The sequence below is a fragment of the Rhipicephalus sanguineus genome, chromosome 3 (assembly GCF_013339695.2).
Source record: "Rhipicephalus sanguineus isolate Rsan-2018 chromosome 3, BIME_Rsan_1.4, whole genome shotgun sequence".
Lineage (NCBI taxonomy): Eukaryota > Metazoa > Arthropoda > Arachnida > Ixodida > Ixodidae > Rhipicephalus > Rhipicephalus sanguineus.
Window position 1 is genome coordinate 22,511,705 of NC_051178.1, and position 22,632 is coordinate 22,534,336.

The following is a 22,632-nucleotide window of genomic DNA, read 5'->3' on the forward strand; positions in this document are numbered from 1 at the left end:
TTCGTACCAGACATACCAGGCAGACACGTACCTTGCTCCCCCAACCTTAGCGCAGCCATCGGTCGCGATGTTGCCACAAATTGCTTCAGTGAGGCAGACACAGGTGGTCATACAGCAGGGGCCGGAGGCAGGCATGCAGGCAGATATGCCTGTTTACGAGCAAGAAGTGTTCATTGAAGAACCCGCACTGATGACGTACCAAACACCCGTTACTTGTGCTCCACAAGAGTGGGCGTGCGAGGCTGATGCCGCATTCAGTGCCATTAAGATCGCGAAATACTCATCGCCAGTGCAGGATTACACACAGCAGCCCGTCTTTCTAGAGCAGCCTCAACCGCAGTTTGTCTCCGCAGTGAGCTCGTACCAGTCCACAGAACCTGTGCTCGCGTCTCCACCCCAATACGTCGTCTACAACAATCCGTACAATTATTACGGCAGTGCCGCGTATCAACCCACGGCGGCCATGGTGTCTAACACGTCACCGCTGCTGAACCCTCTGTCCACGTACACGGCGTCAGCTCCGGTGCTTCGCCACATGTCTCGCACGTACACTGAAGAAGAGTATCTGACAGACAGCTCTACAACCGACAGCTACGGTGACCTTGAGGCTCAATACGGGCGTGGCGGTTTCGCTGGCGGCGCCACGGCTGGTCTCGCGGCGTCCTACCTGGCATCTACCACAGGCACACTTGGACCGTCCACCTATGACAGTGGCCGCCAGGTGCCCATAATACCAACTAGGAAGCCAGCCTACCTCGACCAGCGACCGCTCGCGCCGCGGGACCCACAGGTGCGTGCTCTGTGATGTTCTCACGGTATGAAAAATGCCGGCATCGATGCAGTATCTCAGTCTTGCCTACGTGAAGTTGTGTGCGTTACGGTCACGTACGTAGAAGAATGTTGTGAATGATCTGGCAGCGACACTTAGTCTTAGAAAACGCAATCGTACCTATCTATGCTGGTGACAGCTCGAAAAGACAGCACCGGCGGCTTGTTGAATGCAAGCAAATTATCAAGTTTCAGTACAATCCATAGCCGAAGGTTATTTGCATGCGTTTACCTCCTCCCCAGTACCGAAACCCACATTGTCCATTTGGGATCAGTCAAGTTAATCGTGAAGTGGTGCTTTTGTAATATCTTAGAAATGTTAACTCGCATGTCAACTATATATACTTCGGAACATTGCGGCTCACGCGGAGGCGCCGTCGAATGCTCCCAGCTAGTTGACTTGGACTTTAGTCAATAGGCCAAAGACAATTGAGAAAAAAAATCCGAAGTCGCGCACTGCTGCCTAAATACATCGGCGCCTGATTGCGAAATAATGTCGCGCTGTGGCGAAGAAAGAAAAGCCTCACTGCAAGGGTTGCGACATATGCGTGAAAGCAGCGTACGTGGCGCAACATTACGCGTGGCCCCTTTGTAGCCTAGCGGTCAGATTAGTTGACAGAACATGTTCGCGAATGGCGATTAAACTAGCCCGCTGCTTGCCTTAGGATGAATTTGAAATTTTGGCGTTTCTCCATGCTTGTATTTTAGTAGTGGCAAATCGATTTCAAATCAATTTTAGGGATACAAATGCTGGGATAAAAGGAGTAAAGTATTCACAACATGACGAGGCCTGCGTTCGGCGCCGCTCAGCACATTATAACGGTTGAACGCCACTATATTCATCTGTGGAAGGAGCGCATCTTTCAGAGGCTCTCTGTTTGAAAAGTGATTGATCTATTGAATGTGCACAAGAGGGACAAAGTGAAGACTGGCTGGAAAAAGTAAGGGTTGAGACAGATAAAAGTGCAGTTGTTGTAGGCGTTGGTGATATTAAGCTTCTGATATTGAACGCAAGCATAAAAGAAGCGAAAATAATAAAGAGGCTAAATTTATTGTGTACGGAACAGCGAAATTTCCTAATGTGAGATATTTACTTATCTTCAAATACTGTCAGTCCCTCAACGAGATGTAAATACACAAAGGAACTTATGCAAACCGCAGAATATACGCTCAATATGAAAAGATACAGAACAACAACAACAAAAAATGCCAGGGGCGCTTCCGCAATCGGGCAAATGGAGGCAAGCGAAGCTTGGCGTGCCTGAACAACGCCTATTATTTTATTGTTTCTTTCTCATCGCGCAATGCTCCCTGCTAATATAAGTGCTATTATTGGCACGAGATCGAGCGGAGTCGCCGCCTGGCGCCTACTGGCTGAACCGCGCCTTGTGTGTATTGGTCTCTGCGTCGTCCGCTAGCCACGTCATGTTTGCTTGTGCGCATAGGTCATGTATATCCTCAAAGAATGCTTTGTTCCGTTGTGTTAGCTCAATTTTAACTGTACGCATGCCTAACACGATGCAAAGAAGCATTTGACTTTGCTAAGCAGTATATGCACTGTAATAAGATCGGTGAGTGCAGTTGTCGAGAGTGTTCTGTGTGGTCGTCGTACACTCCGTTCACTAGAATTATTTCACCGTGGGTGCCGCTTTGTGGTTCAAGCACATCGTGAATAGTAATAAATACCGCGTTAATATATTTAGGAATATATTTAGGACATTTAGGAATCGGTGGTAAACAAAACAAGGCTCCAAGCCATGCACATTCGCGCTGTTAGGTGTATAATTTCGTGGCTGTAGTTTATCGGTTATGTGGCGAGGTTTAGTTGTGCTTAAAATGTAATTTTATTCCACGGTCCTGGTCCCACTACACAGAAATATTTTTCTCAAATTGTCCGCTTAACCAATAGAAAATGGAATGACACGGAAGGGATAAAACAGAGTGGCCATTTTGGCTTGGGGCGAAATTTATACGAAAGCCGCCTTGTCCTTAGGTACAAGTACTCAGGCTGTCAAAGGTAATTGAGACGATCGTGCCTTGCGTTCTAGAAGAGTTTGGCGGATGCGAGCTCATTGGTTCGGATTCATCTTAAAAACACAGCGCTTATTTAGACATGGACAAATCGTTTGATGTTTCTTTTGTCCATGTCTAAATAAGCGCTGTGTTTTTAAGATCAATGCCTTGCGTTAACGTCGCAGTAAGTTCACGCAAAAGCTCATCTTTTTTTTACATTATCGTGAACGTTTGTGAGGCGTTCTTATAAACTGACTTAAGGCAGCGGACATTATTCGCTTGAAAAGAAGAAAAGGCGCTTTTTTCCCATCAAATAACCGGACCTTTGTTGCATATGACTGTCATTCAAGTAATCAAACGAAGAAAGCCTCTGTGCTGAGGTGCTACCTTTTATACTGTTACTGGAGCAAGAACAAGTGCGTGTGTGTTAAACGTCGCCGTAGCGCTAAAGTGTTGTCAGCCACGTAGCTTTCCTAATTAAACTTATCAACTAGCGTACGTTTCACGGACAATTGAATAAGAAAAAAAAATGCCAATGCGTATTCGTGCACACAGTGCTATCTGAAGTCGACGCGCATGGATACGGGCGTTATTTCTTTTTTTGTTTGATGTCCAGATGAGTAAAGTAAATACTTCATTAATTCAGTCACGCTACAGCAGCGCTTAGTGGCGGAACACAAGCTAAACACGTAAAGATAAAAGAACAAAAACGGGTGCAAAAACGCAAACAGTCGCCGAGGGCGAGCATCCAATTCATTGGCAGATTGCATCTCTCTCACAAGCAATAGTGACGGTGGGCGGTCTTCTTGCATCTATTGGACAATGGAGAACATACATATTACCAGTAGGCTGCACTCAACGTGTTTTCTTCGACGACAACCGGCTCAAACCGCTCACAACGAATCGCAGCTGTGTACGTTTGTATATGCGCCGCTGACCGCCTATCCACACTTACGCGGCAATGGTGCTGCCACCTATAGCACGATCTCGGGGCTAGCGGCCGTCCCGGGAACTCTGTTTTCAGGCCGAGTCGGCATGGCGTCTTCCCCCTTCTTTTCAGCGTTCGTCAGCCTCTAGAACGGCCCAACGAAAGGACCATCACGCGATCATGGAAACGCGCATTAAGCATTCCATTTAAAGTCGGAATTTTGCTGAAATGTGCAATTCCTCATATCGACCACACGCGTTGTCGAGCAGATCGCTTTTAGTCCGCCAACACCAACGAAATATCTCAATGAAACGGCCATAGCAAGTCCACTGCTTCCCAATCGGTTTTTGCGCCGTCGGTAGAGCGCATTCGTATCTTTCAGTTCAGTTAACATTGGGCAAGCATGGGCGCATGGTCTAATGTTCAAGGCACTCGCTTTCGGACAGGGACTGAGGGGTGAAGAGCGTCAAGAGAAAAGTCTGAGAGGCGGAAAATATTAATTGGATAGCAAAGCTTCAATTTGGGCTAGTTGGTACGGCATTGTAATGTGGATCAGCTGTGCGAAATGCACAAACGAGCAACCACTAGCCTCGTCCTCTTGTTACGTTATTCGTTTGTCCATTTCGCCCAGCGCATCTACATAAAAATTTGCTGGATAGCAGCGATGGAAAGAAAACCGGCTCTGAGTAACTACCGAAAGGGTAAAGATGAAACAAGCAGGAACGCATTTTATGATTATTCAAGAGCAAGTGATTTGCTGTTTGAAGCGAGGTCGCGTTGTCTGAGAGTGCATAGTTATAAAGCGATATTCAGTAAACAAGAAGAAGAAATGCCCTATGTTGGCTGTCATCGCTGAAGGATCCGTCGGGACGCCTCGGTCGTTGGGCGCTTCGCCTACAGGAATACGACATTCGTGTTGTGTACCGATCCGGCCGCAAACACTCGGACGCTGATGCCCTATCCCGCTCGCCGCTGCCGGCTGACACAGCTTCGTCGTCAGCTTCTTCAGCTGTCTTGACGCCAATTGACTTCGCAGACATGCCGTTGGAGCAACGCAAGGGTGCGTGGATTTCCCATCTTCTCGACTTTCTGACTGACCAATTAGCACATCCATCCTCAAGAACTATCCATCGTCAAGCGACGCAGTTCACTATTCTAGACGACCTCCTCTATCGGCGGAATTACGCGTCTGACGGTCGGAGGCGGCTGCTAGTGATACCACGCCACATGCGCACGGATATCTGTACTGCTTTCCACAACGACCCGCAAAGTGCTCACGCCGGCGCTCTCAAGACCTACAACCGCCTGCGTCAGCGATACTACTGGCGCGGCATGTATACTTTTGTGCGCAAGTACGTACGTGCTTGTACTGCTTGTCAGCGCCGTAAAGCTCCACCTGAACGCCCAGCCGGTACACTTCAGCCTCTGCCTTGTCCGGCGCGTCCATTTGGTCGCGTCGGTATCGACTTATACGGACCGCTTCTCTCGACTTCTTCTGGAAATAGGTGGATAATTGTCGGCGTAGACCACCTCACACGTTACGCGGAAACTGCAGCCCTGCCCACAGCAACAGCAAGAGAAGTTGCGTTTTTCATCTTACGCAACTTTGTCCTTCGCCATGGTGCTCCCCGTGAACTTTTGAGCGACAGAGGGCGTGTTTTTCTGTCTGACGCTAGAGTCACTGGAAAATCAGAGTACCGCAAAGGTAGGCTGCACGCGGGCAACATTGGGTGGCGGCGGCCATGTCCCTTCCAGACCGTCCGGCGCGTTGCTAGCGTGTGTTGAGAAGTGACCGATCTTTTAGCCTCAGTGCCGTGTTACGCTCGGCAGAACGGCATTATATGTGTGTGTTTCTTCAAGAGGATATTGGAATAGATTTCGAGTCATCGACAAGTATGGATCGACTGCGCGGTTAGCGGTGTAACTAATGAAACGTTCGGCGAATGTTGCCATGTGCTCGCGAACTCTCTTCATCGCTTCATCGGTCTCTTTTCGTGTCACGCCCGGGCGTGTTCGCTAGGTCCGGATCTGTAAACATAGTTGCATTGGCGCAGTGACATCGTGCGAGATGCCATTTACTTCGACATTGGGTGAATCTTGACTGTTTGCGCTAGCTTTGCAGTCGGTGTTGAGGTTCACTGCACTCGAGAACGTTATAGAACATCGAGAACATTCAACATTGCATCCTTCGACTGATTGCTGACGCATAGCTTGCTTGCGCACCGTGCTTGCTGTTCAACTGGTTGACATGTGTCATAGAAGTTGTGTGTGTACGGTAATTGGAAGTTATGCGCGACGTCTTGATTCGGAACGCCAGCAGCCGAACGCACGGGCAAATCGGCTTGCGGTAGGTAAGGTGCATCTTATTTTACGATACGTAGAAAATAGGCTATCAAAAATTATTGACATCACTACTTAATTTTTTCATTTCCTATTTCTTGTCTCCTTAATATTCCGAACGTTGCAATGAATTTGCAAATATTTTGCTGTGTTCCGACAAACAGTTCTTTTTTTGGCGTTGCCAGCGCGTAAACAGCCGGGGTTCGGTTTCTGCACTGCTGCACTTTTTTTTTCATAATGCATTCTTATTAAAACTTCCTCGGCATGGTATTTTACGTTCTTTTGATCAGAAATAGCACATCCCGAAATTTTTAAAGTGCATTCTACTGCAACACAGTATGTATATAGACCTAGGGCTCGCATAAAATCGACTCGCTCAAAGTGTGGGATCTGCTCTTTTCTTTGCTGAGACCATTTCTCACCAACTATGGAGTATTTTAATGGTACGCTCGGTGCAATGCAGCATTAGCAGCATTTTTTTGCAACAAATGTAAAAATACGCTTGATAACATTGCCTTATACCAAGTTTATCAACAGAGTTCCACGCTTCTGTTTTGTGCAATGCCAAAGATCATGCCACAATTGCCTTCAAGGTATACCAGTAAACAGTTATTATTTTAATAAATCTTCGATTTCGCTCTCGTGCGTGACACGCTTATAACTCCGCTAGCATGCGTAATCTGTTCAACAGATCGAGATATAAACAGCCGAGCAAATAGAAAGTTATGTAGTTTTCAATATCGCTGACGAACCGAAAAGCGTAAAGTATCCTGTCGCATGAGATCTTTTCCAGCGAAGTTAGTGTAGTTCACTGCAGGAAGCAGTGTTATTCGAAGGGGGCGAATTCGTTTAGGCCAACTATGCAGCCACGTAGAACGGCGCTCTTTGGCATTAATTTTTCCCACACGGCAAACGAGATTCCAAGAGTAGCTCACCAGTAACGTTCGATTGATGGTGAGCTACTCTCTTCTGGCATCTGCATGCAGTGGCGTAGGCAGGAGGTGGCACACCGGGTCCGTGCCCCCCCCCCCCCAAAAAAAAAGTCTGCTTACTCCTCTGTCCGCATGACTCGTTTAAAAAAGCGACGAAGTACTTCTGGGGACCGTGGTACTGCTAAATGTCCGGCCACGCTCTGTATTGAACGCGCTTGCACCCAAAGCGCTTGGAAGGGATATGGCGGCGAGAGGTCACGTGATGCGAGTAAGCCAATCGCGTCGGCGGCGGCGCGCGGAAAACAGATGCGATACTCTGAAAATTTTCCAGTGACTCTATCTGACGCTACTCAAGCATTGCTCGCTCAGTGCAACATCATTCATCGCATGACGACCGCATATCACCCGCAACCGAATGGCCTCACTGAACGATTTAATCGCACTCTCGGCGATATGCTGACAATGTACACCGCATCAGACCAGACCAATTGGGACACCGTCCTTCCGTTTGTCACGCACGCGTACAACACCGCTACGCATGCGACCACAGGTTTTTCGCCTTTCTTTCTCTTGTACGGACGCGATCCATCATGCACGCTTGACACTATGCTTCCCTACACGCCTGGCTCATCTGAGTACACTGCAATTCCTGACGTTGCCAGGTACGCCGAAGATTGCCGACGATTGGCCCATTCGCTGACAACCGAGGATCAAGGCCATCAGAAGCTAAGGCACGACACCGACCTCTCCCTACTTTTACGACAGGTGCCCTGGTTTGGCTTTGGATCCCACCGAACACTCCTGGCCTATCGTCGAAATTACTTGCCCGATATCACGGGCCCTACCGCATTCTCACTCGTACGTCCCCAATCAATTATGAGGTTGAGCCTTTGACACCGTCCCAAGACTTACGTCGTCGTGGTAGGGAAATCGTCCACGTGAGTCGCCTCAAGCCCTAATATGACCCCGCCATACTGACAACGCCTTAAGTCGCCAGGATGGCTACGCTATTCACCGGGGGCAAATGTAGTGAACAATACAGACAACGACGAAGCAGCCAAGAAAGCAAGCCACATCGTTAGTGGTAGCCACGCGACCCGAGCTTGCGCTCGCTTGGATTTTGGACCCTCGACGTTCCTCGATGTTCCTCGTCGTTTCTTCACGTTTGTACGTGAATAAACCACGTGACAGTATGTACATCCTCTGTGGAAGCTAAGGAAACGACGGAGAATGTTGAAAGTGAATGGAAAGATATCCACCTGGGTGTATGTTCGGGCATCACTCTACATGAAGCTTCGGGTTTTGGAGACTGCATTCGAAAGAAACAGGTCGGCGATACAAATAATTGTAAGAGGACATGAGGACTGGTGGCCGAAAGGCAGGCAGACAGCAAAAAAAAAAAAAAATAGCAGGAATACTAAGGTTAATCTGCGATTAGGCTTGAATGGTTGCGCTGTGAATTTATAAGGGGTTTTTAGAGGAACAGAACCTTAATTCAGCTATAATAGGTTCGGCCGGGACGATCTTAGCGTTCATCCATACACTGGCATTAGAAAAAGTCGCTTGCTAAGCTGGCCTGGAAGGTGAAAGCTATCTCCTTCTCCCCAGTCGATTGTGTTGATCCCCCGGCCTCGATATACATGTCCAGGAATTCGGGACATCGACAACTAGCGCCATCTGTTGCGTGGGCTGCTGAGTGGCAGCGTCACTGAATGGGAAACGACCTTTAAACATTTATTGTAGTGCAACGCTTCAATATACCCTTAAATCACTTCGTCCATATAATCTGGGTGTCATCACCTCACAGTGCGAGAAATTTTGCTTTATTCCCATAAACTTCCTGGGTTCGAGAACCACTTTTATGTGCTATGTGAAACTCCATAGGAGAGAATTCAAAAATTTATACAAAAACAATGCGCCCTCACCTGCTTAAATCACTAAAGTGATTCAATCTCTATGATTCAATCTTCGTACCTGTGAAGTTTGGCTGATGTTGGCGAAGTTTCTGAGATTCGAAGGGAACTTTTGTGAAAAGGTGCATTGCAGCGAAACCACCTTATAAGGGTGCATGCGCTTGATAGTGTTTTCGGTGGCCGCAAAACACGTGAAAATGTCAGTGTTTTTATACAAGTTTGTTTTTCTTGAAGCTGCTCAAGATATGGAGAGTATGAATACTGTGGAGTTCTTCAGTTGATAATTACCAATGAGAAATCGTAAGTTAATTCGAGCAGATGATCAAAAACGATAATAGCTCCTCATAATTCAAAGCAAGTAAGAATTAACAAGAGACTTTGATACGCATCGAATCTTCCTCTATTGGGTATATATAATCAAAGGTACTAATGAATTTAAAAATTTATTTAGAACTTATTAGTGAAAGTGGTCAGTATAGAAGGACATGTATAATATATATATTTACAGATAGTGCTGCAATGTACACCATTGATACTAGATGGCTATCGCATGTAACTAGCAGTAGCTACTGTTATAGCTAATTTCGAATCAAAGGTATAAGAGATATGGTAATCATAATCTGGAATTATTAATACTTATACTTAGTGTTAAATAGGAAAGGGGTAATTAAGAATCAACTAATCGGAGGATGGCGTTGTAATGTATCACATGGAGTAGAGGCGAAGAGGATGAAAGATATAAGAATCTTAAGTTTGCTAGTTAGTGATTAGGAGTATTTTAGCTTAATTAGATGTAACAATCTCAAGTTGCTAATTCGTGATTAGGGGTCATTTAGCTTAATTATTATGGATAATTACCAAAACTGACAATGACGTACCCGCAAGTATTCACACTGACTGAGGTTTACTCAGCAACATTTTGCGCATTTGCACCCTGACGATATAAGTCATCACTTGTAACGATGAAATCACCAATTTTAAGCTCATAATAGAAGGCTTTCAGTATAGAAGCATACGTACATGAAATGCATACGGTATTCAATGTATGAATACGGTACCCAATGTATGCGGGTAGATGGTCAATAAATTAATAGGACGATATCATTGTAATGCATCAAATGAAAGCATAGAGGGAGAGGCTGAATAAATTTAGAATGTTTTGCTAATTGGCAATTAAGGGCTCTGCAGCACAATTAAAATAGCTATTTTTACAGCCGAGCTATTATGCTCACCCTTTGTCTGATTCGCAATGTAGACAAACAATCATCATGTCGGCGTGTTCAGCATAACTGTGCCTAGTTAAGCCAAGTGAATCATACCCAATCCTAATTAAGCCTAGTTGAGCAGGGCAAAGCCTAATTAGCCAGGCATAATTAACTCAGAGGCTAATTAGCCACAATTGAGCCGAGTTGAGATTCTTGTTGCGGTCATGCCGCGCTCGGCAAGTTGTACCGAGCTAATGCTAATTAAGACTAAATAATGCTGACCTAATTAGCGCTAGTTATGTTAATTAGTTCATTAGGCTTAGATTGACTTCGAATGGAGCTAGTCGAGGCCGAGCCTCGAATGTGCGAGTTAGGCTAACTAAGCTAATTTAGTTATAATTAAGGCTAGTCTGACTTGGGATGCAAGCTAATCGAGACCAAGCCTCCAATGTGCCACTAAGACCTATTAAGCTATTGCATGTCGGTGGGCTTGTTGGTTTTGTAGCATTGTAGCGAAAAAAACAGCATATGAATACAGGGACGGGAGGGGTACACACACGAGCGTTGCGTGTGTGCCCTTCCGTCCCTGTCTTCTCGCGCTGTTTTCCAGTTACAATGCTATTAAGCTAATTATTCTAATTAATCTGCTTAAGAAGATTCATTTGGTGTTGTGATTTACTTGTGATTGGCCCTTGTGATTAATTTAGTGTTGTGATTGAGTGGTGTTGTGACATACTTCGTGTTGTGATGGCGAAGCGATACCCAATCGAACCCTATCAACACCTAGTCTATACTAGTGATTTACAATGTGATCCCCTGAACACTTCGTGCATCGGCGTGTGAATACACGTGTCGAAACTTGGCTGGTCAAGCCAGGACCAGCCAAGGGTCGACCAGCTTTCCTCAAGCCCAGCTTTGCGCGACTGAGTGCAAGCTGCGCGAATTTTTAAAATTAGGTTAGCCCAGAATTCACATTGAGAATGACTTACTATAATGTTGATCTGCATTCGCACCTTGGCATGAAATGCGTTACTAATGAATAGCGATGATGAATTCAACATATTTTAAATGTAGGGGTGAAAGCTGTCAGTGTAGGTCATAATTAAGATATATAGCTAGCGAGTATATCAATCTATGCAGTTATAGTACGATGGCAGGAAATAATAGAATATCGTTAATTATTAGCAGCGATAAATATCATTATCCGTAATCAATTATATTTATTCGTTTAATATAGATGCCATTTATCACTGACATGTGCCACAAGAAACATTTACGAGAGATCACGAGTTAAAGGAGTACTGCGTTGAAAACAGCGCGAAAACTGGGCGAAGGCTAAGGAAAAAAATTCGGCAGATCTCGCGGGTTGTGGGAATCGGTTTAATGCGAAGCAGTCATCGAGTACTTTTATGCTGTATTTTATGGTTTTGAGCCAAGCGTTACGAGGTGGATCGACGTGCTTTTGTAAGTCAAGTAGCTGTGTGCACATCGTGGGCTTACCAGGCACGTCGACAACACTGGCGTTTAAAGGGTAATTTATGGTGCGACGTAACGTCAGCCCTCACGTTAGGGCACATACGTCAGTATTATCGAAACCAAGTACACTTTATGCTGCAATCATGTGTATACCATACGTAATTTTCGTTAACGTGTTCCTCCGGGATCGGAGAAATGCTTCAATATAGCTTGCTGAATCATAGGAATACAAATGTAAGGTTTATTAGACTGCTATAAAAGCGGAGCCAACACTGGAACCACATACAATAATATGATATTACGCCTTTATCGTAAGGATACATAAGTAGTGTTTATCGCTTTCTTGTAAAATTAGATAGCCAGCACCACAACCACAATGGATGTTGCACCGACATTACGCCTGCATCATCCGTTTTTCCAAACCAGTTTGTAGCCCTGGCGTGGCTCTGTGGTAGAATGCCTGACTGCCACGCAGAATTGTGCTTAGGTTCGATTCCTGCTGAGATCCTAGTCTTTATTCTTTCCATTTGTCAGGTCAACGCTGCCGATGTCGGTTTCTCTTAAAGCTCTCGCATATAAATGAGCAATGTCTATTTTCACCGTTCCTGGGTAGATATAAAATGTCTATCACCTGTGGCGCATGCCCATACACCGCGGCCCGTGGTACACGGGTATGTGCCACACGTGTCTGGAGGAAAGTGTTTGACGATGTACGCGATAGGATTTTCAGGTTATTCACGTCAAGACCCGACAGTCATATTCGTCAAATCCTCTTACCCTCCCCTGCCAATTTTGGTCTACACCAAGTTAAGGAGGCGATCAAGAGAGCACCTAGACGTAAGCGGCTGGCTGGCTAGCTAGCCAGCCAGCCAACACCAAATTGGCAGCTAGCTAGCTATATCTATCTATCTATCTATCTATCTATCTATCTATCTATCTATCTATCTATCTATCTATCTATCTATCTATCTATCTATCTATCTATCTATCTATCTATCTATCTATCTATCTATCTATCTATCTATCTATCTATCTATCTATCTATCTTTGTTGTTATTATTATTATTATTAGTATTATTATTATTATTATTATTATTATTATTATTATTATTATTAACACTTGATACTGGTAGAGTGTTGGTTTATGTAAATTGAATTTAAAAAATGAAAGCTCGAAGCCTTTATATTTAACCTGGTTGAATGTTTTCTCCGCAGTGCATTGGTTTAAACCGCACCCCCCTTAAGCGTCTAGTCGTGTTTTGGATTTCTCAAGTTGCTATATGACTGAAAAAAATAACACAAAGACCAGGAGAAGCCATTTCTTGACTTGTACCCCGCGAAAATACACACTGCAGTGTAGTTTTTCGCATGCGACAGCAGCGCCAGAAGACGGCCTAGCGAGCAAAGCAAGCAAAACTAGAGGAATATCATAACCTTCTCCCTTTATATATATATATATATATATATATATTTATATATATATATATATATATATATATATATATATAAATATATTATCCTACGGCAAGAGCATTCGTAATTCCTAAGTGTCCACAGGCGCATACACGTGGATACTTGCGAATTATTAATAAGCAGATGACAGAACATGCCCAACATTAATTTAGGCAAAACACGGTGCGTGACACTCTCGCGTTAATGATGAAGCGTGTGTAGGGGGGTGTTATTCACGTAGTATTTCTGTTGTCCCCTAGCGTCCTACGTAAATAATGATAATTTAAGGGATTTTACTTGCCATCACCACAATGTCATTATGGGGCAAGTCGCAGTGGGGAATTATGTAATAGGTTTAAACACCCGGGGTTCTTGAACGTGCACCTGGATCTAAGTGAGCGGATGTTCTTGCATTTCGTCCCCACTGGAATACGGCCGCGATGACAGGGAATCGAACCCGCGACCTCGCGCTTAGCGGCGCCACGCTTTATCTGTCAATCGCTCCCATGGCGTGTATGCACATTATCTCGGCGGCGCTGGAATAAAATTTAACCCCTTTAGCTCACGCTAAGAAGACCGCAGTAGCCTATGCTCTGGAGAGACATTCATTAATTAAACTACTTTAACGTTATTAGTCAATTGCATTGTTCGTCCCACCCTCACCCTGTAGCATTTTCAACCTCACCCGTTGTTGCACAGCCTGCGGTATCGGCCCACTCGAGTTTTGGTACCAATGGTATTGCGCCGCCGAACGCCGGATTTTTAAAATCACGAGCCATACAACGCTCTCTCCTTGATGAATGATAGTTACTTAGCACCCTCTGACGGTGCGATGTGTTTATTGACATTACTGTACGATTGAGACGATGATTATGATTCATTCTGAAAAGACAGGGCGTGCAAACACGGACACAAGAAAGAAGTCAGGACACCACAAACGCTCTCTGTTATTCTAAGATGATTATGAGGCATGCGAGGACAAAAAATTTCATCGTATAAGATTTCTGACCAATTAGGTCAGTAGATTAGTAGATGAACAACGTGTCTACAAGTATTAAAATAATAAAACGTAGTCCGTGCATCTCAGAGGGGGCCATACTTCCTGCGAGATGTGAGTCGCGCACCAGAGCACGCTACTTTTAGCGTCATTGATTACAGCACGTGACTTCAGCTAACCTCCCACTGCGAGACGCTCAATGCGGTCACTCTAAAGGCACCGCGCAGAAAAACAGAAGGAAGGTGGGGCTCGTCATGTAAGCAAAAGAGGGCACATTGCCTACGATACGTAGGGGAAAGCAGGGAAGGAACTCCGCTTGCAGAGTTCTTTTCCTGCATCGCCTTGGCAAAGATAAGGCAAGCATTATATATATATATCTGGGGTTTTACGTCCCAAAACCCCGATATGATTATGAGAGACGCCTAGTGGAGGGCTCCGGAAATTTCGACCATCTGTGGCGGCTTTTTGTAAGCATTCCTAAAACGGACGGAGGCGGTCCGCACGTGACTAGTCAATGTGAGCACGCGATGCGTCGCGGCGCTCGTCACGGCTCACATTGACCAATCGCGTGCGACTCAAACGGACGGACCGCCTCCGTCCATTTTAGGAATGCTTACAAAATACCGCCACTGGTGTTCTTTAACGTGCACTGATATCGCACAGTATACAGGCCACTATCATTTCGCCTCCATCGAAATGCGACGGCCGCGGCCGGGATCGAACCCGCGACCTTCGGGTCAGCAGCCGAGCACCATATTCACTGCTCCGCCGCGGCGGGCAAGGCCTGCGTTGACAGCAATGTTTACCTTCTGGCGCCACGGTAACAGGGCAGTTCAGTGCCTTCCTACTCTTGCAATAGTGAACAGCGAACTTATTGACCAAAAAAAAAAAACACATTCGTGAAAGGTTGCTCAGCTTGCCCCAAACATCGCCTGGTGAGGTGCTACGTTGTCTTACGGTAAACAAACACACGAGACAGAGAATAAAAATAAAACAGCTTTTCGAGGTCCCTTGCTCACATAAATGAAATATTTCAGCTCGTAATCAATATAATAAATTGGTCCTGACGAGGGGCCTTTTAGCGAACTTTACCATGTAAAAATAGGAACGCGCTACTCTGTCCCGAATAAAGCTGGCTGCAAGAGGCGGGTTTCAAGCCGCGACCTCCTTTTTAAGAAGGTCATCGAACAATATTCTGCTTGCAAATGTATTCTTCCTTTACATCTGCTGCTTATTGAGCTTTAAAGAAAAATGTCTGTGGCAGCGAATATAACACAGCCAGGCGTCTCCACATAATAGCGCGAAATATTGATTTTATAAATTGAGGCCAACAAAAATTAGGGGCGTCAGACTCTGCACATTCGGAAACCCGCGATTGTCATCACCGCCTCTCAAGCTTGCATTATTTTCTAGAAGTTAGTTTTTTTTTCACATTACAAAAACAGCAGCGCTAAAGGACGCGTTCTTGCTTTCTTTTAAGAAACCCGTCGGAGCCAAGAATATCATCGGATGAAATACTATATTGAAGAGGCAGGGGATGAGAAGAAGGGCAGCACGCTCTTTCGAGAGTTCGTAGTTATCAAGCACAGCCAAGCGCCTTGTATGTGTGCAATCTTTCAGTACAACAGAACTGCTGACTCACAGTCGAGCAGCGCAAGCGGCCGCTCGTCGCGTGCGTTGCGGTTATCACTCGGCGACTGAGGTTCGCGCTCGCTGGTTGTATATCGTCGTCGTGCTTTTTTTATGTATTGTGGTTTTCTCAATCCGCGCGATTACGGCAAGCGTCATCGCGCGAATTTTGAACGTTGAAGGTCCGTACGCCACGTGGTGTGAAAAACGGTGAACTAGAAGCGATGTCCCGAATTCCTGGGTATGTTTCGACACCTAGCGTGGCCTCCGTGATCGCAGGCATTGCAGGCTTTCTGCACCTCAAGCGCCGCCGGGATGGACGTACCTATGACCAAGAGACGGTGTCATGTGATGACGTCATCATTTTACGTCACATTATGCGGTGTCACAGTGACGTCACAGATTCTGGTAATATGTGACGTCATGTGGTGACGAAATAGATTGTGATTTTTTTTTTTGCATCACTCGCGTTGACGCCGACGATCCCTTTTACTGTTTCATGAGGCATCTAAGGCGCCTTCGCCTTAATTGGAACCGACCGCCGTTGCAAAAATTTTGGGGGACCCTTAAAGGCCAACTCCGGCGATTTTTTGGCCATGTCAAAGTAATGGTGCTTTTATGTTCCTGAGACGCTCGTGTTACGGGCCCGATAGCAGAAATACTCCGCAAATTGGAGAATAATTTTAAATAAGCAAAAAAGCCCAACACCGAAACCGAAACCCAACCGAGTGTACTGTCTACGTATGACGTAGACGTTGTTACGAACGAACCGGAAGTCGTGCAAGGCATGCCGGTCACGCCCGCGTGGAGTATGAAAACTGTGACAGCCGGGACGACCAGCGAAGCGCCGGCCAAACCAACGCTGTCTGTCGCCTTGTGCACAGCAGACGCTCGCTGTAGCGGCCTAAGCGCCGAAGTTAGCGGTGCCCTCGGCTGCGTCACTTCCGCCGCCTTGCGAACACTGACGTCACAGACGCAATGTTGCCAATAATTGTGGGAAGCCAGGAGGGCGTTTGCAGACAATCTTTAAAATTCATTTGCAAACCATCTGCGCATGTCTCAAGCCTGTAATTTGGCATAAATGACGGAAACGTGCAAAGGAACGTACCCAGCGAATTTCACTGAGATCCATCGACCTCGAAAAATCGCCGGAGTTGGCCTTTAAGCTTCACCTTTAAGAGTTGAACGCAATAGCGAAATCCGGGCCCTAGAGCGCCCTTCAACCACTAAGTGCATACGTATTAATGTGTATTGTTACACACACACGCACACAGACACACACGCGCGCGCGCGAGAATGGTACATACATGTTTTTGATCTAAAGCAAGAGTCGCATGGCCTCCAAGATAGACGCCGCACGCTTGCCATCTCGGAGGCCATGAAGAGCCTCACAATGTCTCACAGACGGCAGCACATTGTCTAGCGTTTGCTGTTTGCTTGATCAACGCCTTCTCTGGAAAGGTGGCATTGGCTTGATATGTTTTCCGCTAGATGGACATAGTTGTCCATTTTTAGAGCTGTTTGAAAGTTCGTGTGTGTTTTAGAGGCGATGGCTGCACTATCCCGGCCTTTTTCGACGTAGTTTGATGGCGTCCCAAATGCGCCTACAATTAGCCGAGTGGGCTCGTTTTCGTCGTGACACCTGTCGAACAAAATGCGTTAAGGAGACTCCTTACACTACATGGCATTTATGTAGTGTTTTTGTTTTCCAAAGCAGCTGCAAGTAACATCGTGGTTTTGTGGTAGGACACCTGCTTGCCATGCGAACGGCCCGGGTTCGATCCTTAATGGGACCGAAAATTTTATTCTTTACGTTATTTGCTCCTTTCTCGATTTTTCCCTCACGGACGACTTTTCGCTCACAACCAACGGTCCCGACGCCGACGGCGGTATTTCTGCGACACGAGTTCTCTAACGCTATCGCGTTAAAATTTAAAAGCCTCTCCACGCAACAAATGAATAGGAGACGGCAGAGAGGGAAAAAACCGTTCATTGCAAAAAAAAGTCACAGTTTCGCCGCAAAGGCGAAGCCATGAATTCGATAGAAACAAATTGGAATGTATCGCGAAGAACGGAAAGCAGCATGAAATTGCCAGCGCGTCGCTCCAGCCCAAAGGACGCACGAAAAGAATGCACACAGGACGAGCGCGAACTATCATGCATCACAGCTCGATACTTGAAGCGCACTGCTGAAACATAAAGCAGGATGCACGAAATAAACAGGTACACACAGGGACGAGCGCGAAATAAATGTCGCAGTTGTTACTTATTTCTGTTTGAACAGCGCGCTCCTTTCGCAAACGCGGCCGCTGCAGCGAGCGAAGTGGTGGTCTTCGTACGCACTGTGACTTCTGCACGAACATCGCGGAGAAAGCACAAGACATACAACCCCCCGCTCCTCACCTCCTCCCACTCCCTTATATCCTTGAAATAAGTGCACGAAGGTGACCACGTCCTGTAGGGCGAAGACTCTCAGCGTTCGCATGAGCGGGGCGATAACCTTTAAAGCGCGCCCAGCGCGCAGAGCGCACATCGCGCTGTCTAGCTGGTGAGTAAGAAAGCACGCTGAAGTAAATGGCGCATATAAATAGCTCGCCGTTAGCATGCTGAAAGAAGCTACTGTCCGTGGCTCAGCCGTATAACGCCGCGCGTTTCGGAGCGAGAGGTCGGCCGTTCGGTGCCGCGCGTCGGAAAGTATTTCTGAACTATTTTTCTTTGTGGCTTTTTTGTATATATACACACATATACATATACGGTGCATGACGGCCGCGCCGGCGAAGGGAAAAATCAGCCGAGACTGTCCATATAATTGCTATCGCAATAAAACAATGTTAACGCTTCAGGGTTGCGTGACGTATTATCTTTCTTCTCTTCCCTACGCTGTTGACATGTGAATTGAAACAGTTACAATTTCATTCAAATAAAAAGTTAGTTTTCGAATCGTTTTAGGCATGTCACCGTCGGAGATGTCCAGTCGATCGTCTACATTTTTCATTGATCGATGACGAGCGCACAGTGGAGATTACCCTACGCCTGATGGGAAAATCGTATTACTGCCTACCCCACGCTGCCCGAAATATTCCCAAAATGTCTTACAGTAGGGCAATTTTGCTACGGTTGGCAACGCTGGACCCGAGTCAAGCTCCAGCCCCGGAAAGAAAATGTATCAAGTGCTATTAAGGACAAAGCCTTAGATTTCTCATCAAACGCGAAAATTGACTGTTGGCGGCGTCAACACGAGTGATGCAAAAAATTGTCACGTGACGATATAACCGTATGACGTCAGTATGGCGTCACAGATCTTAAAAATTTGTGACGTCATCATGACGTGACTATGACATCATATCACGTGGCGCCGCATGTTGACGTCATCGCATGACATCGTCGCTTGGTAAAAGGTGGGCCGATCACGGAGGCAGGGAAAAACCAGGTGAGGTTGCAGAATAGTTGCAGTGCCTCAAGGAATTAAACCAGCCGAAAACAGACGAACACACACTGCAAACGGGTTTGAGCCTTTTAGGGAGTTTCGGGCTCGACGCATAACGTGCATCTAAAAGGTACTACGCAAAACCCCCTTCAAAAGGAGGTTCAAAAGGAGGTTTTATTTACATCCTTTAAGGGAGTGATTAGACGGAACTAAGGAGGTAAATTTGTGTTTTTATTGAACTCATTTTGAGGGCTTGAACGGAGCGCATTGGAAGTTTTTCTGGTTCTTTTGAGAGCTTTTAAAGCCTCCTTTTGGAGGTAAAGTTGGTGTTTTTATGTAAGCCATTTTGGGGGCTTGAACAGAGCGCATTGAGAGTTTTTCTGCTTCTTTTGAGAGCTGTTAAAGCCTCCTTTTATACGAGGCCGTAGAGCGGTCGCGAAATGAAAAAAAAAAGCATATTTTAGGCAGTATATTACGTTTACCGGCCAATTTCCGCTACTATTCATCACTAGGACATAATAGAAAATGGACATCAAAGTATTTATGCACAATCATGACATTTGCATACAAGTACGCACGACACAGGAATCGAACTCGCGACCACACGCACTCAAAGCAAGCACTATAACCATTACACCACAGCGCCACCACTTGCAAGCTTGTTTTTTTCGTGGGCTTATATATGTACCAATGTATGTACAAAGCGGCTGGTAACCCGTCGGCACAACTTCGAACTTCTGTTCTTGTACCATCGGCGTGTGTTTGCTCTTGCGGAAGGTCAATACATAATTTGTGGGGCGTCATGCAGGCCGAGCCGATCGACGTAAACACCCTCGGCTCCGAATTCTCCGGTTCACCGTGTCGTGCCGCTAGAAAAATTATAAACGTGTGCCCTCTTCGCTCGCGCTAAATTCGTGAATACCAGCGTGACAAAGGTATCTTCAGATGAGCGAACGTATGTGCATTCCATGAGCGTATGCTGTGGAGCAATTTTCGTTATTTCTGCAGCCGCGAACTGCGCGCGTCCAGATTGGGCAGCGTGTTATGAGCGGTTCGAAGACCGCCTGCGTTCTCATATGAAAGTTACACACGCAGAGGCCCGACTTAGAAGAACATTGTAACGCGCCTACATTAAGTGCATTTAATGCGCGCGTACTGCGGCGAGCTGCACGCAGGGGCAGCAGCGCGCTCTGAGCAGCTGAACAAAAATCTGTTTCCGCAATTGGCGCTTATTCGCAATGCACCCTTTAGCGCGGACCGCCTGCGTTCGCATATGAAAATTACACACGCAGAAAATTCCAGAGTTACAAGGACATTGTAACGCGCCTACATAAAGTGCGTTGAATGCGCGCGTACAGCCGCGAGCAGCGCCTTCTGAGCAGCTGAACGCTTATCTATTTCCGCAATTAGCGCTTATTCGCAATGCACGCTTTAGCACGGCATTCAGTGATTCTCTATAACACATATTCAGTATTTGTTTGCTTTCATACTCGGATACTACCTACATTTCTTACTAATTAGCTTTTATTGGTAAGCATCACGCCACCGCGTTAAAGCGAATGCCTAACGCGTGCCCCAAGGTCAAGGTCAACCTCCCCAGTTTACCAGTGACAGGTCTCCCACAAAAAAAGTTAATGTACTTGCACTTCTCTCTTGTGAACGTCCATGTGTACTTGGCCCTCCCCTCAGACAGATGATGCAGTACCCATTAAAAAAAGCATTACCCTCTTCCTCAATGGAACAGCTGTTCTTGAGAAAATATGGTTCTGTTGAATGACTTCACCACAGCAGCAGAGAGGTTGGCTTGTTTGCAATTCAGAATTTCACAATCGTAACACAGAAACACGAGGACTGTAGCAAATATGCAGAAAACTGGAAAAACTATCATATGTGCACTCCCTCGTCCACCTGCACACTACGTTAAACTTTATTTATACAACAGCAACCTTCAATTATGCTACTATTGATAAAAGATCACCCAATCTACGTTAGAACACAGTGATGACTTTCTGTCTTTCTGTTGCCTATCTTCTACAACGTGTCATAATCTGTGAATCATCTGATCAATGTGTTTGGTAATAAAACACAAGCAGTTACATTGAGCAGGCAGTGTTTCAGCAATTTCTTTTGCAAGCACAAATTCATTTCTTCAATTTGCATGCACGACAAGTAGTCATACTTCAACTGATACAAGAACCAGTGGTTGCAACATTTTATTGGAATCAAAACATCAGCAGTTCTCGTGTCAATGTAAAGATATAGGTATATATTTCCATCGTCTTGCACAGAACCTACTCCCAAAACTGAACACATGGAACAACATATACAGTACAGCCTAAGCACTATACATAATTCACAGCTGTAAAGCAATACGAAAGTAGGGTGTAAAATCTCATCATGATGCGCACTAACGTGTGCACTTCACCGTGCCAGTATGTAAGTATAATCCAAAAAAAATAAGCTACCCAAGGAACTTGGTGTCAGCCTACACACGAAGGCAACCAATTAGTACAATAAGGCTAGCATCACTTTTGGGAAATATGAAACCGTGTAGACAGGCAGTTGTACAGTTTTTTATTGCATTAGTTTGCCCTATGGCATCAAATCATGTCGCACATGATTTTGGAGTTGAGTTTCCTACAAAAAAGCCCAAAATAGACCTGTGGTGTTGACTGTAGGTCCACTTACCAAGGTGCATAAAAGCATTCAGCAATGCCCACAAAATTACAAGGTTGCCTTCATATGCTGCTGTACATATTTACTCACAGATACCTGGAAGCCATCGTAAATTTCTGGAAGTGTGCTTGGGAACTTGTCGGCATAATCACATGACTGCAATGTACCAATACTTCTAATATGCATAACAAGTACAGCCATGCTTCTATGTTTTTATGCCAGCTAGTGCCATCTGTAACTCAAAAGTTCATCCTTAATTCCTCACTTGATGGCTTACGCATAATTACCACATTGAAAATAATCCAAGCACCATGGCGGCAACGTCAACTTGCAATTAGGCTATCACAGGCACTAAATACAAAAATTCCTGTAAATAATGCCTGGTCGCTTTGCACACTGGATCCTAGGACTTGATATGCCATGAGGATGAATAAAAATTGACCACACATATATAGAGACTGTGAAACAGTCAGGAGTTCAGTTCATAGGCAAGGAAAACGTGAAAACGAAATCAGAACACATAGCAACAAAGGGGACGGAACGACACTCTACTAACAACTGAAGTTGAACATGTGCTTGGCTTTTTTAGTCATGCGTGTTTATATCTTTCTGTGGTTTTTGATTACACTTCAGTTACTAGTAGCGTACTGTCCTGTCTGCCCCCTTCATTCCTCTATGGATTTGTGATTGTTTTGTAATTTTTTCGTACTGTGTGTTTATATCTTTCTGTGGTTTCGATTAAACTTCAGTTGCTTGTAGCGCGTCATCCTGTCCCCTTCATTTCTCTGTGCTGTGATTTTTTTTGCACCCCCCTCT

The 22,632-nt window shown here is 45.6% G+C and overlaps 1 protein-coding gene across 1 annotated transcript in view; it reads left to right on the forward strand.

Annotated features, from left to right (window-relative positions):
- The first annotated feature begins 439 nt into the window (after positions 1-439).
- The window catches only part of LOC119386487 (neprilysin-1), a 46,370-nt gene continuing 24,177 nt past the window's right edge, over positions 440-22,632 (forward strand). The window contains exon 1 of the mRNA XM_037653760.2: positions 440-790. Coding sequence (XP_037509688.2) covers positions 464-790 — 327 coding nt within the window. The 5' untranslated portion in view covers positions 440-463. The remainder of the gene's footprint in view (positions 791-22,632) is intronic.